Raw genomic sequence first — 24,188 nt, 5'->3', positions numbered from 1 at the left:
GGATGCTCCTTAATACTTTATTTTGGAAAAGTTATATCACTTTCACTGGCACAGCCCCAAAGTTGTATGCGATATGTCCAGACGGGTTTCAATATCTGTTTGTAGAGAAACAGTTTGTTGTGTGTGGCAATTTCGAGTTCCTGGTTCCTTCCTAGAATCTTTCTTATATTTTATACTTAGCTCTACCCGTTTCTTGTTAATGTGGATTCTCCAGCGAAGTCTAAAGTCAAGGGTCATTCCCAAATACTTTGCATTGTTAGTATAAGGAATTTGAGCACTGGTCATTTTTAGTAGGTTATTTTGGATTCGTTTGTTCATGAAGTTGATACGAGTAGATTGAATATTAGTGATGATATAATGATAACCTATCACAAATAAAGTATGATTTGATAATTGAAATGTTGTGAACAACAAAACAACAACTTCGGAATACAACTAAAACATTGAAAAATGTCTGGTAATTGATCTATTAATTCCTATATCTAGTTAGAAATCATGTTATTATTGAGTTGATACAACTCACCTCAAAACTCTTTACCAGAATTATTACATAAATAATACAGTAAAAAGACTTAATCAAAAAGTAATTTTTGTAACTCGAATTCGGTGATGGAAAAAAATGTTGATGGAATATCGCTATATAAATCGTAGATCCACGAGCTCTACTAATGAATATAAAAAACACAACTCTATCTATACTCTCTTGAGTAAAATTTCTGTTATGAAATATATAAAGATAATATCATGAAATTTTCATTCTTGTTCTCGTCACACTATCTTTCTCAGACACCTGATACACGTTCGATTAAATGGTCATGTTTCACAACTTGTTGAAAGTAGAACTTTGATAGTCAATATTTTGACTAGACGGCTATTAGCAACTCTTAGTTAAACTTCTGTATGGGAACATCAAAAGTTTCCAAAATGGAATTATGATAGACGTTTCCGTCTCCGATTTTGCTATTTTAATTTAGTTTAATCGAATTCCCTTCTCAAGTTTCAGAGTGAAATAGAAGCTTACGGATTATAATAACGGCATAAGTTTATAAGTTTACTCGTAGTTATGAAAATAATCTCTATAAATTTTGGTCAAAATTCATGTTTAAATACTACACTTAATTCATGAGTCAAGTTTGCTCAATAGTAATTTACTTCCAGTCTCGTAAATTTGAAATCTTTATTACTGATTATCTTCATTCGACCATGGTCTAAAGAACGCCATATTTCTATTTGTGTAAATAAAATTTATGAATTAAATAAATCTCAATAAGCCACGCCACTGCTAATCGCAGACTGACGGAATATTTCAAAGAAATTGTGTATATACGACTTTCGACAGCTGGACAGTAGAGATGATGAGTCCATGTGGACTGACGGTTTGCTGGATGTTTACCGAATTTTATACGGGGAGTAAACATTATTTTTCATTTCTTAATTTGTTATGAGTACCGTGCGTATTTATGAAATATTGATTGTTCCTCGCATAACTGTCTTCTCCAGTTGATATTGGAAGAACTATACATAATTCAATGTCATATTTGTACGGCACAACCCACAATGCACCGCCGGACCACGTCTCATACCTGAATGAATACCAGAAGAATAAGAAAAACCGCAAAATACACAAATTGCAGAAAGCAAGAGTTTGAAATGAAAACCAACAAAAAAAATGTCTTATCGACAGCTAGCAGTAAATAGAACTAAGAGCCCTAAAAAAATTAGTTGATCAAATTTGCTTGTGAACTGAATTTATATCAATGAGCCAAATAGTAGTAGAAAACTAAAATTAGTATTTGGGCAGCTGTTTTGAACTAAAGTACACACTGTCGTTCACAAAATGCTAAATCAGTTTCAAGAAGAGTGGCCAACCATCTCATATTATTTATCCGTATGTCTGTAAGGTTCTTGTAGGTGAAATTAACTTTGTTTCAACTATTTTAATGATTAAACGAGAAAATTCATAACATTTGATCAGTTTTTCAATGCTGAAAACACAGACATAAAACAAAATATTCAAATTAATATCACTGACATTTATAATACAAAAGAAAACTATTAAAACTACAAAATGTAGCAGCATTAGCAACAGTTCAGTGATGAAGATAATGCAAATAATAATAATTGTGGTGTGGACTTGAAGTTTATTACGATAAATCAAAGTCTTAAACATGAAAGTACAGACAAGAAGAGATAAGTATCATTATATCTGATGATTCCAGCTACACATGAATAACTACAAATTATTCACCAAAAGAAAAAAGAAAAAAAAACAAAAAGACGAAGAAAGCTTGAAAAAACTGAATTTATTTGTTACCTTAAACTTCCTAAAGAGGAATCTTTACGTAATCCATTTTGTAAGTCAAGCGGTCTGTTTTATGGGATGATAAAATCATCATTTGGACCATAACATTTGAATCGAAGAAAAATTTCAATTAACGAAACATTTTAGAGAATGTTGGAAGTTCAATTGAAGGTATTAGTTGCTATTGTGATTGTTACAAAATTCATTCAATTATTTTTTATACTCAAACGAAATATTTTTCTCACCTATTTCTTTACATTTTCCAAATTCCCTCATTGAATCTCAATTGGATATTTTCCTAGATGTAGAAATCGCCTCAAATAATAATATTCATTAATATAATGATATAGAAAGAAAGGTAACATCCATTTCCAGAGCTAACAATGTGCAACACGAATTCCTTCGACTCTTTTAACCATCGCCCGTTTCGAAAACCAAATTATCGTCTTTGGAGACTGAGGGTAAACAAATTTGCGGTGTAGTGGTGGTAAAAACAGTGTGTTCAGTACGAATATCACCAAAGGTTACAGAAATTTCAACTTAGAAATAACTTCATTAGTTTAATTTAAAACATCACACAAAATAATATTAATAATATACGAGTATCTATCTATCTATACAAGAGGATGTCCTGACTGACTGATTCATTCTCTCATCAATGCCCAACCAAGGCTATTAAAGATAGGGACATGAAATGTCGAGGGTGTTTGTATCGGTGTGTAGAGGTATGTTTGCAAATTCGATTTTTTCGTTTTTCTCGGCCGCTAAGTGAGATATCGACACCGTTTTTGCACTAAAACATTCTCCGTACAAATACCTAAAAATAAATTTTTGCGATTTTCAAAATTCGACTCGGAAAGGGTTCAAAGAGTTGAACAAAAATTTTTATTACGGAACCATATATTTAGCAATTCTTCATGACGAAATGAGATATCAAAGCGATTCTTTTTTAGAAATGGGTCCCGTGTAAATATCTAGAAACTAATTTCTCCGTTTTTGAAAATGTCTTTTGGATTTTTTTAAAAAGGGTTGAATTCATTTGATGGAGAATGCATGGAGTTTGAATCTATAGATTCTGTGTTACAAGTTGATAATGCTGTGCAATATCCATCAGAGTTCCTAAACACGCTCAATCCTCCAGGTTTCCCGGCACATAGAGTTATTCTAAAGATAATGTTGTTACAAAATCTCAATCCTCCTAAACTGTGCAACGGTACGAGACTACGTGTGAACGCTCTTCAGAAAAACATAATCGAAGCTACAATTATAACGGGATGTGCCAGAGGGGAATCAGTCTTTATACCACGGATACCCCTTATACCTTCAGACTACCCTTTTCAATTTAAAAGAATGCAATTCCGTATTAGAGCCTTTTTTTATGACAATCAATAAATCATAAGGATTGTAAAAGTGGCAGGAATCGGGTTTCTTCCATGGTCAATTTTATGTAACCTGTTCACGAGTAAGTAAGTTTAATTATTTGAGCAAAAGATGGCAAAACAACTAATGTGGTTTACAGAGAAGTATTGACATAAATTATATATGATACAATATTTTGTTTTGCGTTTTTGTAAACATTGTTACTTTAATAATAAATCATTTATTCAATATCTTCATGTTAATGAAATGTATGTATGTATTTGTTATATTATTTATCGTATAAATAATAAATGTGTGCAATTTTTGAATGATAATGTGTCTTTTCTTTATAACACTTCCAAATTGAATTAACGCATAGAATACATAAGTCATTTCTCATTGAATTATCCCTATATTACGCGAGGTTCAATAAACCGCTGGCGAAGCCGCGACGGGTTTTGCTAGTAATGTATAAATCGATTAATGTTTCAAACTCATATTCCAACTGCTGCTCAGAATATTGTGACAGTTTAAAATATATCTGAAGTCGTAATAAGAAGAAGACCATAACAACTTATAATCTGAACGTTTGGCCCCTCTTTCACTTGATTATGCAGAATGGCGAGAAAGTAAAATTTTGTATCTTATATTCACACTAAACCTGCCAGGTGTGGTAATCTATAAATATATAAAGCCGATTTCTTCTATACCTAACAACAAAAAAATTCGTCTCCACTCAAGAGCAAAGATGCACTTATTTCTGGTAAGAAACTCTTAATAGTAATTAGATTTCCGATTAGAATTTTTGGTTTCTCGTATCAAAGTTGATATAATTAATTAATAGTTTAATGGAACGTGCTTACTGTAATTATTTAAATCAATTAGCCAATGCAATGATATAATGATATATATTGTTCATAAAGAATTTTATAATTATTGTGCATAAGAAACTTACAAAATTGCTGGAATAAAACGTACCAGAGGGTATGACTATCAGACAGACAGGAATAGATTTTAATGAGAAAATCCCATATCAAGAGTATACAAAGGGCCGACGATATCGTGGAAGGGTATACATATCATTAAACTATTTGACGGGAAACATGTCACTTAGAATTACATCAAGTTTATTATTTTCATTTGAGGCTAACGTTTGTCGTCCACAGCAGGGAATATCATATACCCTGCGAGTTGTATCAAAGTTTGGTGTGATATGGAAATATGAGGATATGTATCATTTAACAAATCGGTGGCTTCTTATAATTATCACGAAAATACTTAACGAGAAATATGTCAATTTTTGACAAAGAATAGCCCAAACAATCATAAGCAGGAGTGATATTTCAAATGCGAGTAGGAGTTCAGTTGATTTCTAATTTGTTTTATATTCTTATTAAAACTTCTTAATAATGTCTATACGTTACGAAGATTGATAAATCATTTATTCATTTCCCAAAAAATACAAAATGGTATATTGCTGATCAAATTAGAAACATTCAATTGTTCCCAAGTTTTTTAAAATAATCTGAGGACGAATGCTGCAAACAAACAAGTGAAAAATGGCTTAAATTTGAAGAATACTTATAATTCACCACCATTTTAATTGTAATGGTTAGCAAACCCTAAGAAACAGTTATATAATTTATCTAAAATGAATTTTATTAGGAAAATTCGTATAGTTTTGTATTTTCGAACCAAAGACTTTATTTCTTTTTTTTTTTGAATTTAGGTTTAGGATTCATTATAGGTTCATAATCTGTTCTTAATTCAATAAAAAATTCGGTTTCTAGTGACGATTGACGTTTCCTTCTGTTACGGTAGTGGATTGACATCGTTCATAGTTTTTTGCTGTTAATTCGTCCCCTTCTGCATCTAATAAAATCTAAGAACGTTTGAAGAAGATTTTTCCAAGTTGGTCATTAGAAAAGGAACTTTTTTCCAATTCTTACACCTTTTTGGTATATTCTTTGATAAATGATCTTGATTCTAGGTCAAAAATTTTATGCTTAGATGTCACATCACGACTAAGAAACATTTAATTATTGTTGGCTTTCTCGATTCTATGTATGTGATTATTTTATAAAAATCCCCTTTTTTTATTAAACTCCCTTTCGACGAGCCTTTTCTTATTTTATTATTAAATGTATGTTTTTTTGAAATTCCATGATTTATTAATTAAATTCCATTCTCGTGTAGTGTTGATGACTATTTTCCAAACATTGGGATGTTTGTCCTATGTATGTATACATCGCGTCAATTATTATATCTTCATATATAATATTACTTTTTTTTTGTAATATATTTTTATAATGTGTAGTTTTTACGAGTTTATTAAAATAATTATACAGTTGTTGTCTTTGTACATATGGTAGTAAAAGTTATTCTGCATTTTCATATTTAGGATATCTTTTGTTTTTTAATTAATTATAATATTTGTCATCCTTTTTTTGAATATATTAGTTATTGTTTCTTCGGGACAACTTTCTCCTAAACCGATCTTTTCTTTTTCATATTATTGTTAATTTTAATTCAATAAATCCCTCTTGTTACAGTGTCTTACTCAATTTTTTAAAACGTAAAGCCGAATTTAAATCTTCTAAGCAACACAATATGCCCCTGCTATCCAATCCAACAATTTTAATTCGGATCGCCTGTGTACCAAGCTGAGTTTTATTTTTAAAATTTATGATAATTTCTTACTATAACAAAAACTCTTTCTTCGGATATTCCTTATTAATATTATTGAAAAAAGTATATGTCTTCAATAAAATGATAATCAATGGAAATTGCAACATCATGCAGAAACCAAATATCTGATAACTGAGATTGATTAAAACAATTAGGAAGCGAATGGTTTTATCTGATCTCGTCAAAGTTGTAAATATTTATCACCATATAATGTGTCTCTCATAAAAACGGGTCCCATTATTTTTCTTCTAATTATTCCACACCAAATGTTTAGCTTTTGTGGATATTGCGTATAATCTTCTTCCATCCAATGTGGAGTATTATCCTACCGGCAATTATGTCGATTTACAAATCCGTTCAGGTTTCATTGGAAAACACAATGTTGTTCATAAATGTATTATTCACAGCAATTTTATACATAATTGCTTCGCAAAACTGTAATTGTTTGGAGGATCATCTTCATTTAATTCTTGGTGTAATCGCACTTAATGATGATGAAATTGATTATTCCAGTATCCTTACAGATATCTGACTAATATCGTTATTTATTGCAAGTTTTGATATTGAATTATTTTTTTCTTGTACACTTAGAATTACATTAAGGTCATCACCTTCATTTGTGGCTTCTTTTTCCTTAAATTTCTAGACATTCAAACTGTAAACTTCGATATACGAGAATTAATGTCAGGATACGTATCACTAAAAAAACGACGGATACTAGTACGGTCAATTTAGACATAAACATAGTGGTCAAATAACATAAATTCCCGGAAAATCAAATATTGGTAAAGAGCTGGGGTGTACCGTTACTGTTTACCATTTACAGCTGTCGAGAAAAATCCACAAAACCTCAAATTAAGTTATTTTAAATGTCAATATTTATCTTTCCTCATCCTGGATCTAAATTGTCCATTTCTTTCATGGTCGACCTCTACTCCGTGTTCCAATTGGAGATCCCATCCCATCCCTTATTATTTTCACCAGTCTATCGTCTGTCATTCGACTCATAACTTGGTACCATTGTTTTTTACGCTGTGATACCCATTCGTTAATATTATCTACGTCACATGATTGTCTGATATTTTCACTTCTATACCGGTCTAATAGTGTTTTAACCTAGATTCGCCTGAGGATTTTCATTTCTGTGGTCTCCAAGAGTTGTTTTTGATTTATCTGGTTTTGTATCTGATGTATAACTATGATTGTCGTTTTGTAAATGTTCCGGGAGGGTTTGTTCCGGGGAAAACATATAATTTATAATAATATTAGAACTAGCAAATGAATTTAACGTTTTTTAATCACAATATGTTGTAAGTCACTTACTAAAACTGTTATGAGTTAATTTAGAAAAAGAATTGCACTGGATAGGGATTTTAGTCTTCTGTTCATCAATATAAAGTTTTTCAAATTTGGTGCAATCATAACTGAGAAAATTTATTTTTAGATGTAAAATTTTGATAATGTCTCATCACTAAACTTTACTTAGAATGAAGATAATAATTTCGCATAATATATAGAATGTATTTTCAATGTACTTTAGAATGACCATCATTCACTTCTTGACAACAACCGAGGCGATTTTGGAATTCTCGTACAACATTTTGTATGACCTCAGGGGTTATTTTGTTAATTTCTTCCGTTATACTATGAATTGTCAATTTAAGAATAAAAATCGGCCTTTCTCAGGTTTCTTTCACATAGTACATAATAACGCTAAACATATGTACACAATTGTAAATAGATCGAAAAGGGAAAGAATAGCAAATGCGAGCTTTTTTAACTGATCTTAAGAGTTAAGCGTTGAAAATGTCTTTCTTCTCTAAGTTATTTGAAGCAAACCACTTGTATTGTGAAATAAGACCACATTCTTTCTTCTCCAATATTTCCAATTCAACACAAAGACGTTCGAATTTAGAAAGCCATATTTCCTTATTTTTTAAATTCAGCAATTGTATTTCAAAGCTACTAATGTCAATTTCCAATCGGTTAACACAATATTAAGAGGATTTTGACAGATGCTGAAGTTGCTATGCTGTTTTTAAATACGTAAAACCTGCTGAGAAACGCTTCCCTCACATTTAAAATTATTGTTTGAAAATTGTATTTATCACTAGAAGAATAATTTTCTTGGCCATGCTTCAACAGGCCCGAAAATAACAATTTGTTTTTGACAGGTTCTTCTAACATCGCTAGAACCTAGCTGAAGACGGAAATATATTTTATTATACTCAGTTTTTGTTGTTCTAACTCAATTTGCTTGGATAATGTAATACACTACTTACTTACACTTAAATCAGTCTCCTATAAATTTTTTTTTCAACTTTCGTCTATACTTTCGAGTTGAATAATCCCTACAATTCTAAAATGATAACAAAATTTTCCACGAAAAGTTTTCTTCCATTCCCGTACTCTGCGTGGGTTTATTTTAATGCCCTAAAGTGATCTATGTTTATTTATGGTTTATTATTTTGATCGAGAAAAACCGTTACCATCTTTTTTGCTACCCCCGTTTCAGCATTTATAAAATTAAAATATCGGCGCCCTCGAGAGCTTGTTTACAAATAAATTCTCCAGTGGAATTTATCTGTAACAGTTTTTGGCTTCATTATACCGTAAACCACTGGAAAACCATTCTGAAGTGCTTAATCTAGCGTATTGGAAACGATCGTGTATTTAGCTAATTTATACACTGTTATGAAAAAATAAGGCATTCAATGAAGTAACTTTAAAAAGGACAAAAATCAGAATCATTTGGGGTTATCACATTCTAAAGCTTCGTTTCAGTTTAAATAATATGTGTTAATCCAAATGAGATATTTATGAACAATATCATTTACTTATCATCATTTTATCAACTTAATTAAATTATTTGGTGATGATATATAACTTATTGTCTGAATAACACCAAAAAAAAGACTGAAACGATATTTTTAATCAGTTCGCGCCATATCCGCTGATATTTTGAGTTTTTAATTTTAATAATATTCAAAACTATTATTTTCTCTCTTTTTATTCCAGCTAATTTCGTTAGTTCTTTCTGTAACACTACATACAGCACAATGTGGCGATCTTACTTCTCTATTGCCTCCACCTTCATCCGCTGCCTACGGAACTGGCTACGGAAGTGGTTTATCTGACATATCCGTAGCCGGTGGACATGGAAATTTACATCTAGGTATTTCAGCTGGTATATCGAATGGAAGAGAATTGGGTGGAGGACTAGCTTTTGGAAGTGATGCGGGATTTGGAAACGGTCAAGGATTTGGAAGTGGTCGAGGATTTGACAGCGGCCCAGCATTTGGCATTGGTCCAGGACTTGGTAGTGGTCCAGGATTGGGTAGTGGTCCAGGATTAGGCAGCGGTCCAGCATTTGGCATTGGTCCAGGACTTGGTAGTGGTCCAGGATTAGGCGGCGGACCAGCATTAATCAGTGGTCCAGGACTTGGTAGTGGTCCAGGAATTATTGGTGGTCCCGGATTTGCTGGTGGTTCAGGAATCATTGGTGGTCCGGGAATAGGATTAGGGCCAACAATTGGTAGAGGACCAGGATTTAATGGAGGTGCTGGTGTGGCTAATGGAGGTAATATGATATAATATATTTTTCTAGATCAATATTAACATTATATGATGATATTCCACAATTGTGGCAACTGTAGGAAGGATCATAAATTAATTTGTATGTGATGATTTTTTCTTTCAAGTTTGTCTTTCCTGAACGATGAAATTGATGACATCCAGAGTCTCCCCCTTAATTTCCAATCCATAACTGACACTAAAATGTCAATTAAGTTCTTACAAAGTATTTGGTTAACAGTTAACCAAAGGTGTTTTCAAGATTTAAACTAAGGCACAATCTTTTTTTAAGTTGTCATTTCTTTTCAATACATAAAGTAAACAGAATATGAGCTGGTCTTATACACACATAAGTGAAGAGGCAAGTACGTATAATTTGTTTGGGATTTTTCTTCATTCCATACACTTTTTAAGATTATCAGGTCATTTTGTTCCGAATAGATCCATGAAAAGAGATCCCATGACGTTCAACTACACGTTCTACAACAAGGTCATTACTCGAAGAAGTCTTTTATTATCTTTGAAATACTGAACATAGAAAATAAAAACTTCGTTGCAGCCAGTTATAAAACAGCATATTCTATGATGATGTGATTAACAGCTGAAATAGTTTCATAATATGTTAATCAATTAGTATATAAGGATTGGTCTAGTTATGGATAGCAGAAGAGATAATTTCATCAAATGAGTCAATAAGGATTCGTCAGTGCCCATATTTTATCAAAAGATATATATAAGAGTTTCCAATTTTTTTTGATAAGGTCTTCAAACGAAATTACGTTTTATTCTTTACAGGACCAACAGTATACAGAGGTACAACATATTCACAACAAACGCAACAGGTCAGGATCCCAGTACCGCAGCCTGTACCGATACCAGTGAATCGTCCAGTCCCTGTACCAGTCCCAGTACCCAGGCCTGTACCAGTACCTCGACCTGTACGAGTAGAAGTCCCCCATCCAGTAAAAGTTGTAGTACCTAGACCGGTCCCTGTAACAGTAACCAAACCCTACCCAGTACCAGTCAAAGTCAAGGAATTTGTGAAAATACCTACACCAGTACATGTATCAGTACCTAAACCGTATCCAGTAGTGGTGAAAAAACCTTATCCAGTTCCAGTGCCTACAAAAGTTCTTGTCAAAGTTCCAGTTCCTATAAGATCAAATACAGATGCTTCAATAGGTTTTAGTGCAGGTCCTGTCGGATTTGGAGGAAATATAGTTGGTGGAAACGGAGGTTTATTATACGATGCAGGTTATGCAGGATTCGGTTCAAGCTCTGGTTTTCAAGGGTCTGGTGGATATGGTGGAGGACATTTAGGAAGCTTCGAAGTTGGTGGCCCGTCAAGTGGATACTCTCTAGGAGGAAGTACTTATTCTTCGGGAGGGTACGCTTCTGGGTATGATCACTCTCATTATAATCCCCATGGCGACGAGGGTTATAAATATTAATTCGTATTGTGCATTATTTCAGGTGTTATCTAGTCTATAGTTTGTAGTGATATCAAATAAAATATTTTTTTACTTAAAAGTACTTGATATTATATCCAAAAACGTTGATTTAATAAATACTTCATTTGTTATTTTTACAATCATTGAATTGAATTCATAGACCTTATTCTCTTGGGGACTGTAGGTAGAGGAATTCATAATGTAGATTTTGTGAAAATGAATTTCACCAATTTCTTTCTTCCATTTTAATACCTAATGGAATGAATTCGTATATAAACAGTGTGCTGATAATGTGGAGTAATTTGTTAATATTTGAATTAACAAAAAGATTTTTTTTTCTAAATCGGTAAAGTGAAATATTAATGCCGGCAGTGAAAGCGCTTTTATATGACTAGGTACTGTTGTACTTGTTGAATTAACCACCAGAGGTGCTGGTTGTCTACAAGTTTGCATTTACTTAGCACTTCACAACTTTTCACATACATAGTAACATAATCTCCAAACTTCACAATAGATTCAGGAGTACAAGCAGTTTTTTGTGTTCCTTTTGTATAAAGTACATAAGGGGTTGCAACTAGGATTTTACAGGACAAATCTGTAGACAGCAGCCGAATACACGTCATGCAACTTACAACCTTTAAACATTATAATTATTTCAAACTATTATATTACCATTAATATGAATAAATGGAGATTTGAATGCCGATTTTTAAAAAATCATATTCAGCTGTGTAATTAAACGTGGCGCTCATAACCGCTCATAACTGCTCTCCTCAATTCCAAATATTTTCCCAATAATTTTTGAATCTGTGCGATTTTGAAAAAAAAATTAAGATGTACCGCAGTAGTACAGTTTCTTTTCATCATTGTGTGTCTCCAGCCTCGTGACAAAAAGTCGATACCAAATAACGACCCAAGAATATCTGTATTGGCAGCAGAAACTGTCAGCATTTTTGACAGTAACACACCAGAAAACCTCATTGTATGCTATTATTGGGAAACATTTTCTTAATCAAAGGAAAATTAATCGAACTTAGTGGAGAAAGAGGTATCCTAATAAAATTGTACCTAAGCATATAATATATATTACGAAGTGTCTAGTAGTCCGCTAACCGGATGTATAACATCGTCCGATTATCATTTAAATTTAATTAATTAAAATCATCAAAGTTATTATTAGTTATATAAGTAAATTAATTTAAAATGTCGTAAATAGTCGGAATGTAAATCAACGTAATAATATTCAATTATTAAATTAAATAAATTCAATAGAATAATTCATTGCGATTATCAATTCAATTGATTTCAAATTATTATTTTTATTGAAAACACACTGAAAATTAATACTCAAATGTCAAAGTGTACGAATTTCATTTTAGTTCTATCTATGTACAAGTTAATTGATTAAACACATTAAGCTTTATATGATTAGATTGAGCTAACCAAAACGCAATAAGTCGGGTAAATAACTGAGAAAAATACATTATTTCTACCCGAAATCGATTTTATACATCAATGTTATCTTCTTCAAAAGGAATACAATCACTCCTACGCATTGATTTCAGCAATTGCTTTATCGTTCAGCTGAATTTTTACCGGCGAGTATTTTTTTGAGATCAACGAACAGCCTGTAGTCACGATGGCTAGATATGGACTATACGATGGATGAGGAAGTTATTCGAAGTGTAATTCGTTCAATTGAACCATCGTTGCCTTGTGAATTAGTGCGTTGCCTTGATGAAACAGCGGTTTTTTCTTCTACATATGAGGCCGTTTTTCCTTGATTTTTACATTCAATCGATCCAACAACTCTATGTAGTATTCGCTATTGATTGTCTTTCCCTTTTAGAGATAGTCTATGAACATCATTCCATGCGCATCTCAAAATTCTGAAACCGCAACCTTCCCAGTTGACTGTTGTACCTTTGGACGCTTCGGACGTGGTTCACCGGCTGCAATCCACTTAGACGATGATCGTTTTGATTCCGGAGTGAAGTGAAGAAACCATGGTACCATGGAACCAAGGTGAGGTAAACATGACCAAACACACTCGTACACTTTCAATTTGCAGTAGAATGCATCTACTAAGTTTTAAGTGTGTACATAACCATTTCTTAATACAAAGAAAGTTCTGAAAATTAAATTAAACTGACCCGACTCTGGTGAACGATCAATATTAAACTACCGAAATAAAAGCAGATCCCAAAACAGGTGTGGCACGTCAAGAAAGACGAATTGATGTTACAATACAAAAATTTAATGAAAGTAAACTTGTTTTTTGAAATATTTTCTTTCGCTAACTGTTGTGTAAACCGTTTATTGCCAGATTATTTCATTATACGAGGGAATTCTTTTAGGCAGAGTTATGAGTGAATTTTTAAAAACTTTTATTTTTCAAAAAACGATACCACTAGAAAATATTTTGATGTTTTTATTCTAAAGCTAGGTAAACAGAAATTGAGAATATTTTTAGTGAATTTAAATAACAAATATCATAACAAATGAAATACAATATTGAGTGTTCACAATTCTGCGCTCCATAAACATTTACGGCCCCAGAAGTATCTGGCCTGACCTAGAGAACGCGTTAATTGTTCAAAAAAAACACATACAACAACATATGTTCTAAATTTGAAGACGTCATGTTGTTTAGTATTTCTTTGACAGTCATCAATAGTGAACGTTTTCTGTGAATTCATTGTAAAAAATTGGTCATCGTTATGTGATATGACAATACTTTTATTTCAAAAACCTTTAACTCAACCAATATGAAAGCTGAACTAGGTTATAGTCTATGATAGACTATGATCTGAGAAGACCAGCTTCGCAGTGGTCAATCAAACGAAGTAACGACTCTAGACATGAAAATCCACAAATCGGTACTGAATGATAGTCAACTGAGAGTACAGACAAAGCAGGCGTTGCAAAAAGTGCAATACATCGCATATTAACTGAACATTTGGACATGAAAAAGCTGTGTGTAAGATGGATGCCGAGCTCTCTCACAATGGAACAAAACCAGCGTCGTGAAGATGTTTTCATTGAGTGTTTGGCAATATTTCACAGACATGAAGCCGAATTTTAGCACCATTTTATAACCATGTATGAAACGTGGATCCATCACTTCATACCCGAAACAAAAGAACAATCAAAACAATGGATTGAAAAAGAAGAACCAGCTTCAAAGAAGGTAAAGACCGTTCCATCTGCAGACAACAACATGGCGTCGGTTTTTTGGGTATGCGCGTGGATTAATGCGCATTGACTATCATGAAAAATTGAAAACTACCAATGGCGAGTATTATGCGAAATTATTGCAACGTTTAAGCGAAGAAATCCAGCAAAAACGACCATTTTGGTTAAGAAGAAAGTGTTGTTTCATCAAGACAATGCACCAGCTCACACATACGTTATTATAATGGCCTAAATTGGTTAATTGAAGTTTGAATTGCTACCTATTCGCCAGTTTTAGCCCCCTTCGGATTATTTTCTGTTCCCAGGTTAGAAAAAATGGCTCGGTGGTCAAAGATTCTCCAACAATGGAAAGGTGATGTCAGCAATTAATGGCTATTTTGAAGAGTTTGACGATTCTTATTATAAAAAGGGTAAAGAACTTATTGAACATCGCTGGGAAGAGTGTATTGAGCTAAAAGGAGATTACGTTGAAATATGAATATATTTTTTTCAAATATTTATATTCACTTTTTATATTTCAGTTACCCAAACACTGATGAGCCTACTGAGTGATTATATACCTATATAATGATGTATCTGTCCATATGTTTCAGATACTCAAATCATCTTGATCGTACTTCGTAATACTATTGAACGTCAATGAATAAATGAATCGATTGGTGAAGCATCTCATTTGATTCTACATCAAAATAATTTCATTATACTAATATAATAATGTAGAACTTTATGTTTACACAAATAAATATATTTAATTTCTTAGAATATACGTTTTATAATTTAGTTCCACTCCATTTTTTTAGAGAAATTATTTAAAACGGTTGAGTTGGTTAAGGAGCTAAAAGGAGATTTTCTCCAAAACTTTTGTGTTTTGTTGGTCTAGATACTTCTTGGACCATCCTTGTATATATAACTAGAGCTGTTTTTAATTAAGCACCGCTATAAGAATTTTGTCCATAAAAACCTTTATTCTAGGAATATCCATACTTGTATCTATTTTTCTACGTAGTTGCCTAGTTTGTTAATGCCCTTTTCTATAATTCATAGCTAAATTTCAACAATCCTCTTCAAACAAGTTTCCCTCGTGCTCATACCCACATACAAGATTTACGGCCACTTTCACTTCTTCTTTATAATCCCTAAAGCGTTTTCCCGTCAAGCTATTGTTTCAAATTTCAACGAAAGAATGGTTATAAGGATTCTTCGGAAACTATAATCCTGAATCAGCTGATTGCAGATCCTATTCTGTTCATGGTTGAATCACCAATTAACTTTAAAGGGGACGAGATACTCTATTGGCGCTTTTTCCATTGAGCCATAATAAACCTGCGAATTTTAGTCAAGGCTATACACCTGCCTTCATATGATGATTTCTATTATATTATTTCTATAATGAATGAGTCTATGGTTGGTAATTTTTCGCATATAATTGTCCTATTATGGATATAGATAACAAAAGACTGGTCAAAATAAATCACCATTGGGCCAAAGGAGTACCGGCTGACCCAGAAAAAGGTTGAGCGACAACATTGAAGCAGGATATGAGGCAAGGATGTCGAAGGTAAAACAGGCGTCTACGCTTAATACACGGAAGAAGAAGAAGAACTGTGCTTTTTTATTTTATATTTCAACTTCACAAAACTCAGAGTTATGATAAAGCAGCGGTGATGAGTGCCAACATGCAGACGTTCAAACATTAACCCATTACTGCCTAGAACTATGAAAATGATTAAGGTAAATGTTTTTTGTAAAAAAAAATGGAATATAACCTAAGAAATCTTTTTATTGTAATAGCAATGGCAGTTAACGACCACTTGGGCATTTGGGTAGGGCCGGTTTAAGCTAGGGGCTTGGGGGGGCTTTAGCCCCGGGCCACAGGTCCAAGAGGGCCCCATCATTTGGAAATTATTCTGTATTTTTTGATATGTTGATACCACAAATCTAACGTATTGATATTATTTTGTGAATTTTTCCGGGGTTTCGAATTCCTTAAGGGGGCCCCATCATTATTTTAGCCCCGGGCCTTATAAATCTTAATCCGGCCCTGCATTTGGGAAATAAATAAAAGATGATGTTACTTTTATTCATTTAAATAAACCTTTAATGGAAATGATTCAATTGTAATTACAATTTATGGAATTGGTCAAAACATTTATCGTCTAGTGGAATAGACCGACCACGTTGGCTGTTATAGATGACAATGCAGGACCGGAAGTTTGAGATTTGGAATCTTATTTGATATAAAATCTACAAAAAATGAAACAGCAACAAGACTTGATGACATTCTAATATAACCACTTCAAATTATCAGCATAAGTTTTTTTGATATATACAACATGAGAGAAGTATAGAAAAAAGAGCTAATGAGTTACAAACTAAAATTCTTTATTCACATCATACACGCTCGAATAAGAGATGCAGTTCAGTTTCTTGAATTTTTACCTTCAAAATTGTTGCGATCAACATAATGATATTTTCGTGTGCTTTGTTGATTATGAAAATGCCTTCGACAAAAGTGCAACACGCTTTTAAATATATTAACAGACACTGGTGTTGATGAAAAAGAACATACGTATAATTAAGAATATGTACTGGCTACAGAAGGCGTAAGTTCGAGTCAATGGAAGACATGCAGATGAACCATTGTCTTTATTCACGGCATTATCAATATTTCCCCCTATTGTTCTAATCAACTAATGTATATTCAATAGTTCTGTTTTCTCTAACTACCTACTATTCGTGTTGCTCCGGAATATATCTGAGTGAGTTCATACGAGGATGTATTGATATCTAGTTAGCCTAAACTACTTCCATTCATAAACAAAATATTGCGTTACCATAGCAACGCACAATAAATTATTAGAAGTGTCAGAGTAAAGTTTGACGTCAAAAAAGTAAGCCAGAGTTACGCAATAAATTAAAATAAAAAAGGTGTCCACCGAAATTGTGAAAATCGAAAAATTGGAGTATCGAGCCTTCATCAAGTACCTGTATTTAAAAGGTAAGAGGTAAGAAGATTTACGAGGATATACTCAATACCCTTGGTAATCAATGTCCTTCGTATGCGACCGTGAAAAATTGAACTGCAATCCGATCGGAAAGGCCAGTTTCTGTGTTAGTCCCCGAAAATATCGATGCAGTTTATGACATGATTTTATCAGAACGTCAAATTGGGCTAAAACGGATATCTGAAGCAGTTAATATTTCATACGAACGCGTTCATCATATAGTTCACGTCAATTTGGACATAAGAAAAATTGATGCAAAATGAATCCTCAAATGTTTGAATGTTGACCAAAAGCGTACAAGAGTAAAAGCATCGCGTTCGATCTGTACTCGATTTGAAAACGATGTAGACTTCTTGAACTGAATTGTTACTATGGATGAGACTTGGGTACATTTTTACGATCCAAAACAATCGATTAAATGGCGACACTCTGTATCTCCAGGACCAAAGAAGTTTCATGTCCAAAAATCTGCTGGAAAAGTTCTTGCTTCAGTTTTTTGGGATTGCCATGGAGTAATCATGATTGATTTTTTGGATAAGGGTAGAACAATAACTGGAGATTAACTACTATTCGACATTACTGCCTACTCTACGGGAAAAAATTAAAGAGAAAAGACACGAAAAGCTATCCAAAAGTGGTTTGTTGTTGCAGGACAACACTACTGCACACAAATCTCATCTTGCCATACAAAAAACTCGTGATTTAGGGTTTAAATTACTAGAACACCCCCCTTATTTGGTTCCGTCCGACTATCATCTCTTTCCTCAACTGATAAAAAGTTTAAAAGGTCGTAAATTTTTTTCCAACGAGGAGGTAATAAAAGCTGTGGAGGTCTGGTTTGCAGAGCAAGAAGAAACATTTTTTTGATAGGTCTAGAGACGTTGCAGGTTCGCTGTAATGAATGTATCCAATTAAGTGGAGAATATGTTGAGTAATAAAACATTTTAACATTGATATTTTATTTGGTTCTATGGTAGGTTAAGAATTTTTCAATATATCCTCGTACATCAACGTTTCCGAGGTAAAAAACTTATCAAGATATAAAGAAAATTGTAAACCAAAAATATGTAGAAAAATATCATCAAATTTTAGCACAACTAAACGTTCTATGGTCTTTTTTTTGGTTTTTTCGTCCTCTATAAATTCATTCATTCATAATACATATTTTCGCCATAATTTTTAGGAAGAGAAACATCCATGTTCAAGTTATCGGCTTCCTCTAGCAGTTGAGTAATTGAAAGTAGTTTATCATTCACGCATATAGTACTGAAATCAAATGAAATGATGATAGTTATTCACAACAACACCTAACAAAGATATAAATATTAAAATATGAACAAACTAATAACACGAAAGATACTTACCAATAACATTTTTTTACGTTAGTACTCGTCATTAGCAGCGTGCAGAACCTTGTTACGCTTTCGCAAGTCGCGCGGGGCTGATAATACGTTCAAAAAAGCATTTTCTCCTAGACGGACTTACTTTTAGTGCCATTTACGTAATGTATTAAGTTTTAGTCTAGTGTTTATTAACGAGCCCTTGGGTTAATATAAAAGTATCATTTTGTTAAATGAGTATATTGCTATGGTAACCAGTTGAATTTGATTATGCATAAAAGATCATAACTTCTCTATTCAGACAGTATAGAGATAAATTTCGCGGGAATAAACTCACTTCTGTATTAAAAACATGGACGATGACAGAAAAAGAGATAATAAACTGGGCGTGTATGAAGAAGACATACAAACAAAGACCTAATGATGATATACAAGAAGCCTAGAATAACACAATTAGTTCGACGACAAAGAGAATAGTGCTGAAGCGAAGATAAGGAGAGAAAAGAAGAAAAAGCCTCCCAGAAAAAAGAAGAAACAAGAAGTCAAGCGCGAATTAGATGAGGTAGGGAAGATTGATTGAAAAGAAGTATCAAACGGTGGAAGAAACTGGGGAACTACTAAATAGATTGAAGGGTTTCTATAAGACTTCGATTAGTCAGAAAAAAATGACTGCCATTTAAGTGAAGCTACTTTTGTTATTTTCAAAACAATTTCGTGTGTTAATTTATCATTGCTTCTTGATGGAAACAAAACTGTATCAGCAATGGCTTGAAAAGTATTATCCGGACTCTGCTCCATCGAAAACAACCATTTGTTATTGGTTTGTTGAATTTAAACGTGGTCGTACAGTCACCAATGATGGTGAACGTTCTGGTTGTCTAATTGAGGTGGTACAGAAAAAAAATGAGAGAATTCCACAAATTGGTTATATCTTCTAATCATAAATTGAAATTGCGTGATATAGCTGAGACCGTAAAGATATCAAAAGGCATTGTGTTTATAATGATGCATGAACATTTGACCATGAGAAAGCTTTATTCAAATGCCGCATTTACTTACAGTCGATCAAAAAAAACATGTTGATGATTTAGAGCTGTGGTTGGCCATGTCTACACAGAATATATCAGATTTTTTGTATCGATATGTGACAATGAATGAAACATGGATCTATCACTTAACTCAAGAATTAAAACGATCATCATCTGAGTGGACTGCAGCCGGTGAACTACATCTGAAGTGTCCAAAGACACAACAATCAGCTGGGAAGGTGATGGTTTCAGTATTTTGGGATGCGCATGGAATATTGTTCATCGACCATTTCCAAAAGAAAGAGACAATCAATAGCGAATACTATATAGAGTTGTTGGATCGTAACGTAAACGGCCTCATATGTCGAAGAAGAAAGCACTGGTTCACAAAAACAATACATCGTTTCACAATTTGATGGCAACGAAGATTAAATTAGTTGAATTGAATAGTCCACATTAGGCATCCAGTGAATACTGGTTCTTCAACTCAAATGAAGAAGCAATTGCTGAAACTTGAGGCAACAGATAAATCCTTCTACAAGCACGAGCATCGAGAAATTAGAGAAACGTTGGAATGATTGTTTTGCCCTTGGAGGAGCTTACATTGATGAATAAAATCGATTTTTGTCAAAAAAATGGTGTTTTTCTTACTTAGTCCCACGACTTATTGAATGATGTATAACTTGATAATAAACGATGAGGAACTCAACTGTCTGTTATTTATTTAAGAAATAATTGAATGAATTGAAAAATGATTTTTCACTTAAATTGAATCGAAGCATTGGCTAGAAATTCAATGTTCGAAAATCGTTTAACCGCTGTTGTTATGCTATCTATTGGAAAAAAATTAATTTTCAAAATATACCATTATAATGACAAGTGATAGAAAATTTGAGAACAAAAAGAACACGATTTGGAACAACGAGAATTTTATTTAAATAAAAATTAAAGTAAAGACCTCGGTTAAAAAGCAAATTAGGGATTGGAGATCCATATTTTTCTTCTATAGCAATAATTCATCATTCAAGAACAGAAGCTAATAAAAACCTTTTACAAGTTATAGTTATTTAGACAATTTCAGAACAAATAAGCCACTGAAACTCAATAATCTTGTGATAAACCTCGTACATTCCTTATTTCGATTCCCATTGATTGTGGTAATTCTGTTTATTTCTTTCTGTAGGATACTATTCATAGTCTATTAGTTTTTATGACATTTTTCTCTAAACCAAGATCTCAGTTTCTCTGTGAATTACATAGTGTTTTCTACAATACTACCAAGTTTTAGTGCATAGAACGAAATTATCCGTCGTAGTTGATGAAATCACTCTAAGAGTGGATAGCTCAACCATTTTGTGAAATATATTTGACATTTTTATACTTCCTTTATACGTGTACTGAATCGGAGTGTAGTTAAGGAAATTGAAAGTCATTGGAAAATTTTACACGAACGAGGATTGCCAAAAGGTCAAAAGCATTCGAATGTGCAATTCAAATACTCTCCGGGGACACTTATCAGTAAGAGATCAAATTTCTTTACTAACATTTGTAAAGAACAAAACGTATTTTATTTACACAGAAGTATATTCAGTCTAGTACTTCAAAAGGAATTTTATGTATGGTTTTACAAAAAAATTGGTTACTTAGTTTTTCACGTATATGCCTTTTTCTATTTTATAGTTTATAATTCATTTAGTCTCACAATGGAACAGAAACATCAACGAATTGATAATTAATGGCAATATTTGGAGCTGTTTAGGCCAAGTAAAAGGATTTTATGCATCGATATGTAGCTTGAATGGAAATTGGATTCACCCCTACACACCTGAATCAAAATGGCAGTCACCTGAGTGTTCTGGGCTTGGCCAAATCCATCCGCTATCAGCACAAACGTAACAATCGGTTATGGCCATTCGAAACAAAAAAAAATAATTATTAGCGATGATTTCCGTAGACTATCGAACCTATGAAAGAGAAAATCACAATGAACCGGTTCCGCGTATAAAAAAGAATGATTTTGTTTCACCAAGATAATACATCGGGATACAAGTAAATAAATATTTTATTTTCCAAATCTATCCTTTAGCAACTTACTGTCAATAGACATGAAAAAATGCTCGAAGAAAAATAATATTCGAATTAGTAGTTTATCGCTGAATTAGAAGCTTATTGTCAGACTAAAAAATAAAATATTTTGACAAATGAATATGAATTTGTCGTAAAAACTGGTTTCGCCTTTTCCCAATCAGGTGCTTATCAATAGATTATATATGATTAAAAAAAAGGTCATCACGCACAATTGATCAGATTTCACTTTCTTGGTCCTCAAGGTAATGGTTCAAAAATCGATAGCAACCTTCTACTTGAACTTGCACTAATTTTTGTCATATTAAAATGCCTTAAGTAGGCTTCTTAGAACACGTTTTCAAAATACTGATCTGTAATGTTATTTGTCATTGTTTTAAGGCGCCGTGCCGGTCACATGACCTCCTGCACATTGGTCATCTTATGATTCTGCTCCCCAGCAAACCGACCAATTTTTAATTATGGAAAATAATTGACACCGTAAGCAGCTTCCATTCTGTTTTTGATTGGTGTTTGTGTTAATCATAAAATTTATCACAGAGCCAAACTCATTTTTTTAAATTCAAATTAACTTGACTGAATGGATGTTAAGATTTTTTTAGATAAGGTTAAATTAGGCTAGGTTAGATCAGGTTAGTTTAGTTTTGGTTAGGTTAGGATTGGTTTGTTTATTGATATTTGATTTGAGAAAATATTTTGACTAAAGAATCTAAATTTGATCTTTAATGATAAAAAATGATTGACACCCTGGGGCTATTCTGTGTTTAATTTGTATTGGTGTTTATCCTGCTTTAATGAAAAAATTTGTAGCTGTACGAAATTCAATTATTTGTCACATTCACAACTACTTGCCTGACTGATTGTTGAGATTTTTTTAGGTTAGGTTAAGATGTTGAAACTTGTCACTAACGCGTGCATAACGATTTTTGCAAACGCACTCTACTATATGAGGCCAAGAACTGATGCCAAGTTCGATGTGCTACTAAGAGAAAACTCAAATATATAACTGAAAACAACAATTTTTGTTGCTGATTTCGTTTTATTAATTAGCAAGCATTTGAATCAAAATATTCATTTTGATTGTAAAGTGACCGTAAACAGCGTCCATTCTGTTTTTAATTTATGTTGGTGTTAATCCTCCTTTAATCAAAAATTTATTACAGCACGAAACTCGATTTTTTAAATTCGTTTTAACTTTACTGAGTGATTTTTGATATTTTTTTTTTTTAGGTTAAGTTAGGTTAGGTTCGTAAGGTTAAGTTTGGTTAGGTTGTTGAGACTTGTCACTGACGCTACATAACGATTTTTGCGAACGCATTTTACTATGTGGTCAACAGTATGAAAATTTCTACTATAGTATAAATAAAATTTAATGTTTAATGAATATAGTAAGTTTTGCATCAATTTTCATTGTTATATTGACTTTCTCTGAAAAGCTCATTCAATGAGGCTAATATATGCATATACCTACATAGGATAACGAGAGAAATTGCTATGTAATTACAGGTTTACAGAAATTGATAATTGCTGGACTAGTAGTTATTACGTGCATCGGGAAAATTGTTAGCAATAAACTAATCAATTAACCATTCAGCCCACAGTTCCTGGAATAATTGAATGTTAACAAAGTAGTCTTACAATTTAATTAAACTAGTTGTACGTTTCATAGATTCGTTAAATCATCATTAAACATCATATTTCTCGATAATTCAAGGTAATAATTTTTTTTATAATAAGAAATATGAAAATTTGTACAATCGAATAGAAAAAACTGTTTTCAAATATTATGAAATGTAATATACTCTGATTTTTTTCTTCTTATTCTAATTTAATTAAACTGCGGTGACTTATATGTACACGTTTTTCACTTACTTAATTTATTTATAAACTAACACTAAGTATTCTGAACTAGTCACTATTCACTAAACTATACACCAAGACTTAATACTACACTTATCTAATTCTTAACATATCAAATAATTTAAACACTCCGTTACTTGTCTATCCCGATGTGTTCGGGATGACATCAGATAATTTGCTGATGAACAAACTAGTATTCATACCAAAAATAATTTCTCGAATATTTCGATTCGAGAAAACAAACAAACAAATAAATAGGCCTTCTTAGAAATTGATTCTAGACAATAATATAAACAAATCGC

The 24,188-nt window shown here is 32.6% G+C and overlaps 2 protein-coding genes across 3 annotated transcripts in view; one reads left to right on the top strand and one right to left on the bottom strand.

Annotated features, from left to right (window-relative positions):
* The window catches only part of LOC130450233 (disks large 1 tumor suppressor protein), a 1,338,131-nt gene that overhangs the window by 1,207,625 nt on the left and 106,318 nt on the right, over positions 1–24,188 (bottom strand). The gene's annotated exons all lie outside the window — the stretch shown is intronic.
* On the top strand, positions 3,356–11,373 carry LOC130450388 (elastin-like). The gene is made up of 3 exons (XM_056788761.1): positions 3,356–3,595; positions 9,368–9,929; positions 10,718–11,373. Exons 1-3 carry the CDS (start codon positions 3,356–3,358, stop codon positions 11,371–11,373), a joined length of 1,458 nt encoding a protein of 485 aa, XP_056644739.1.

The sequence above is a fragment of the Diorhabda sublineata genome, chromosome 11 (genome assembly GCF_026230105.1).
Source record: "Diorhabda sublineata isolate icDioSubl1.1 chromosome 11, icDioSubl1.1, whole genome shotgun sequence".
Classification (NCBI taxonomy): Eukaryota; Metazoa; Arthropoda; class Insecta; order Coleoptera; family Chrysomelidae; genus Diorhabda; species Diorhabda sublineata.
This window is presented reverse-complemented; position numbering and strand designations above follow the sequence as displayed.

Excerpts from the sequence above, each read along its gene's own strand:
- LOC130450388 (XM_056788761.1), top strand. The coding sequence starts at position 3,356 with ATGGAGTTTGAATCTATAGATTCTGTGTTACAAGTTGATAATGCTGTG. Across the intron at positions 3,596-9,367 it reads GATGTGCCAGAGGGGAATCA|CTAATTTCGTTAGTTCTTTC; the intron begins GTCTTTATACCA and ends TTTTTATTCCAG. Across the intron at positions 9,930-10,717 it reads TGCTGGTGTGGCTAATGGAG|GACCAACAGTATACAGAGGT; the intron begins GTAATATGATAT and ends TATTCTTTACAG.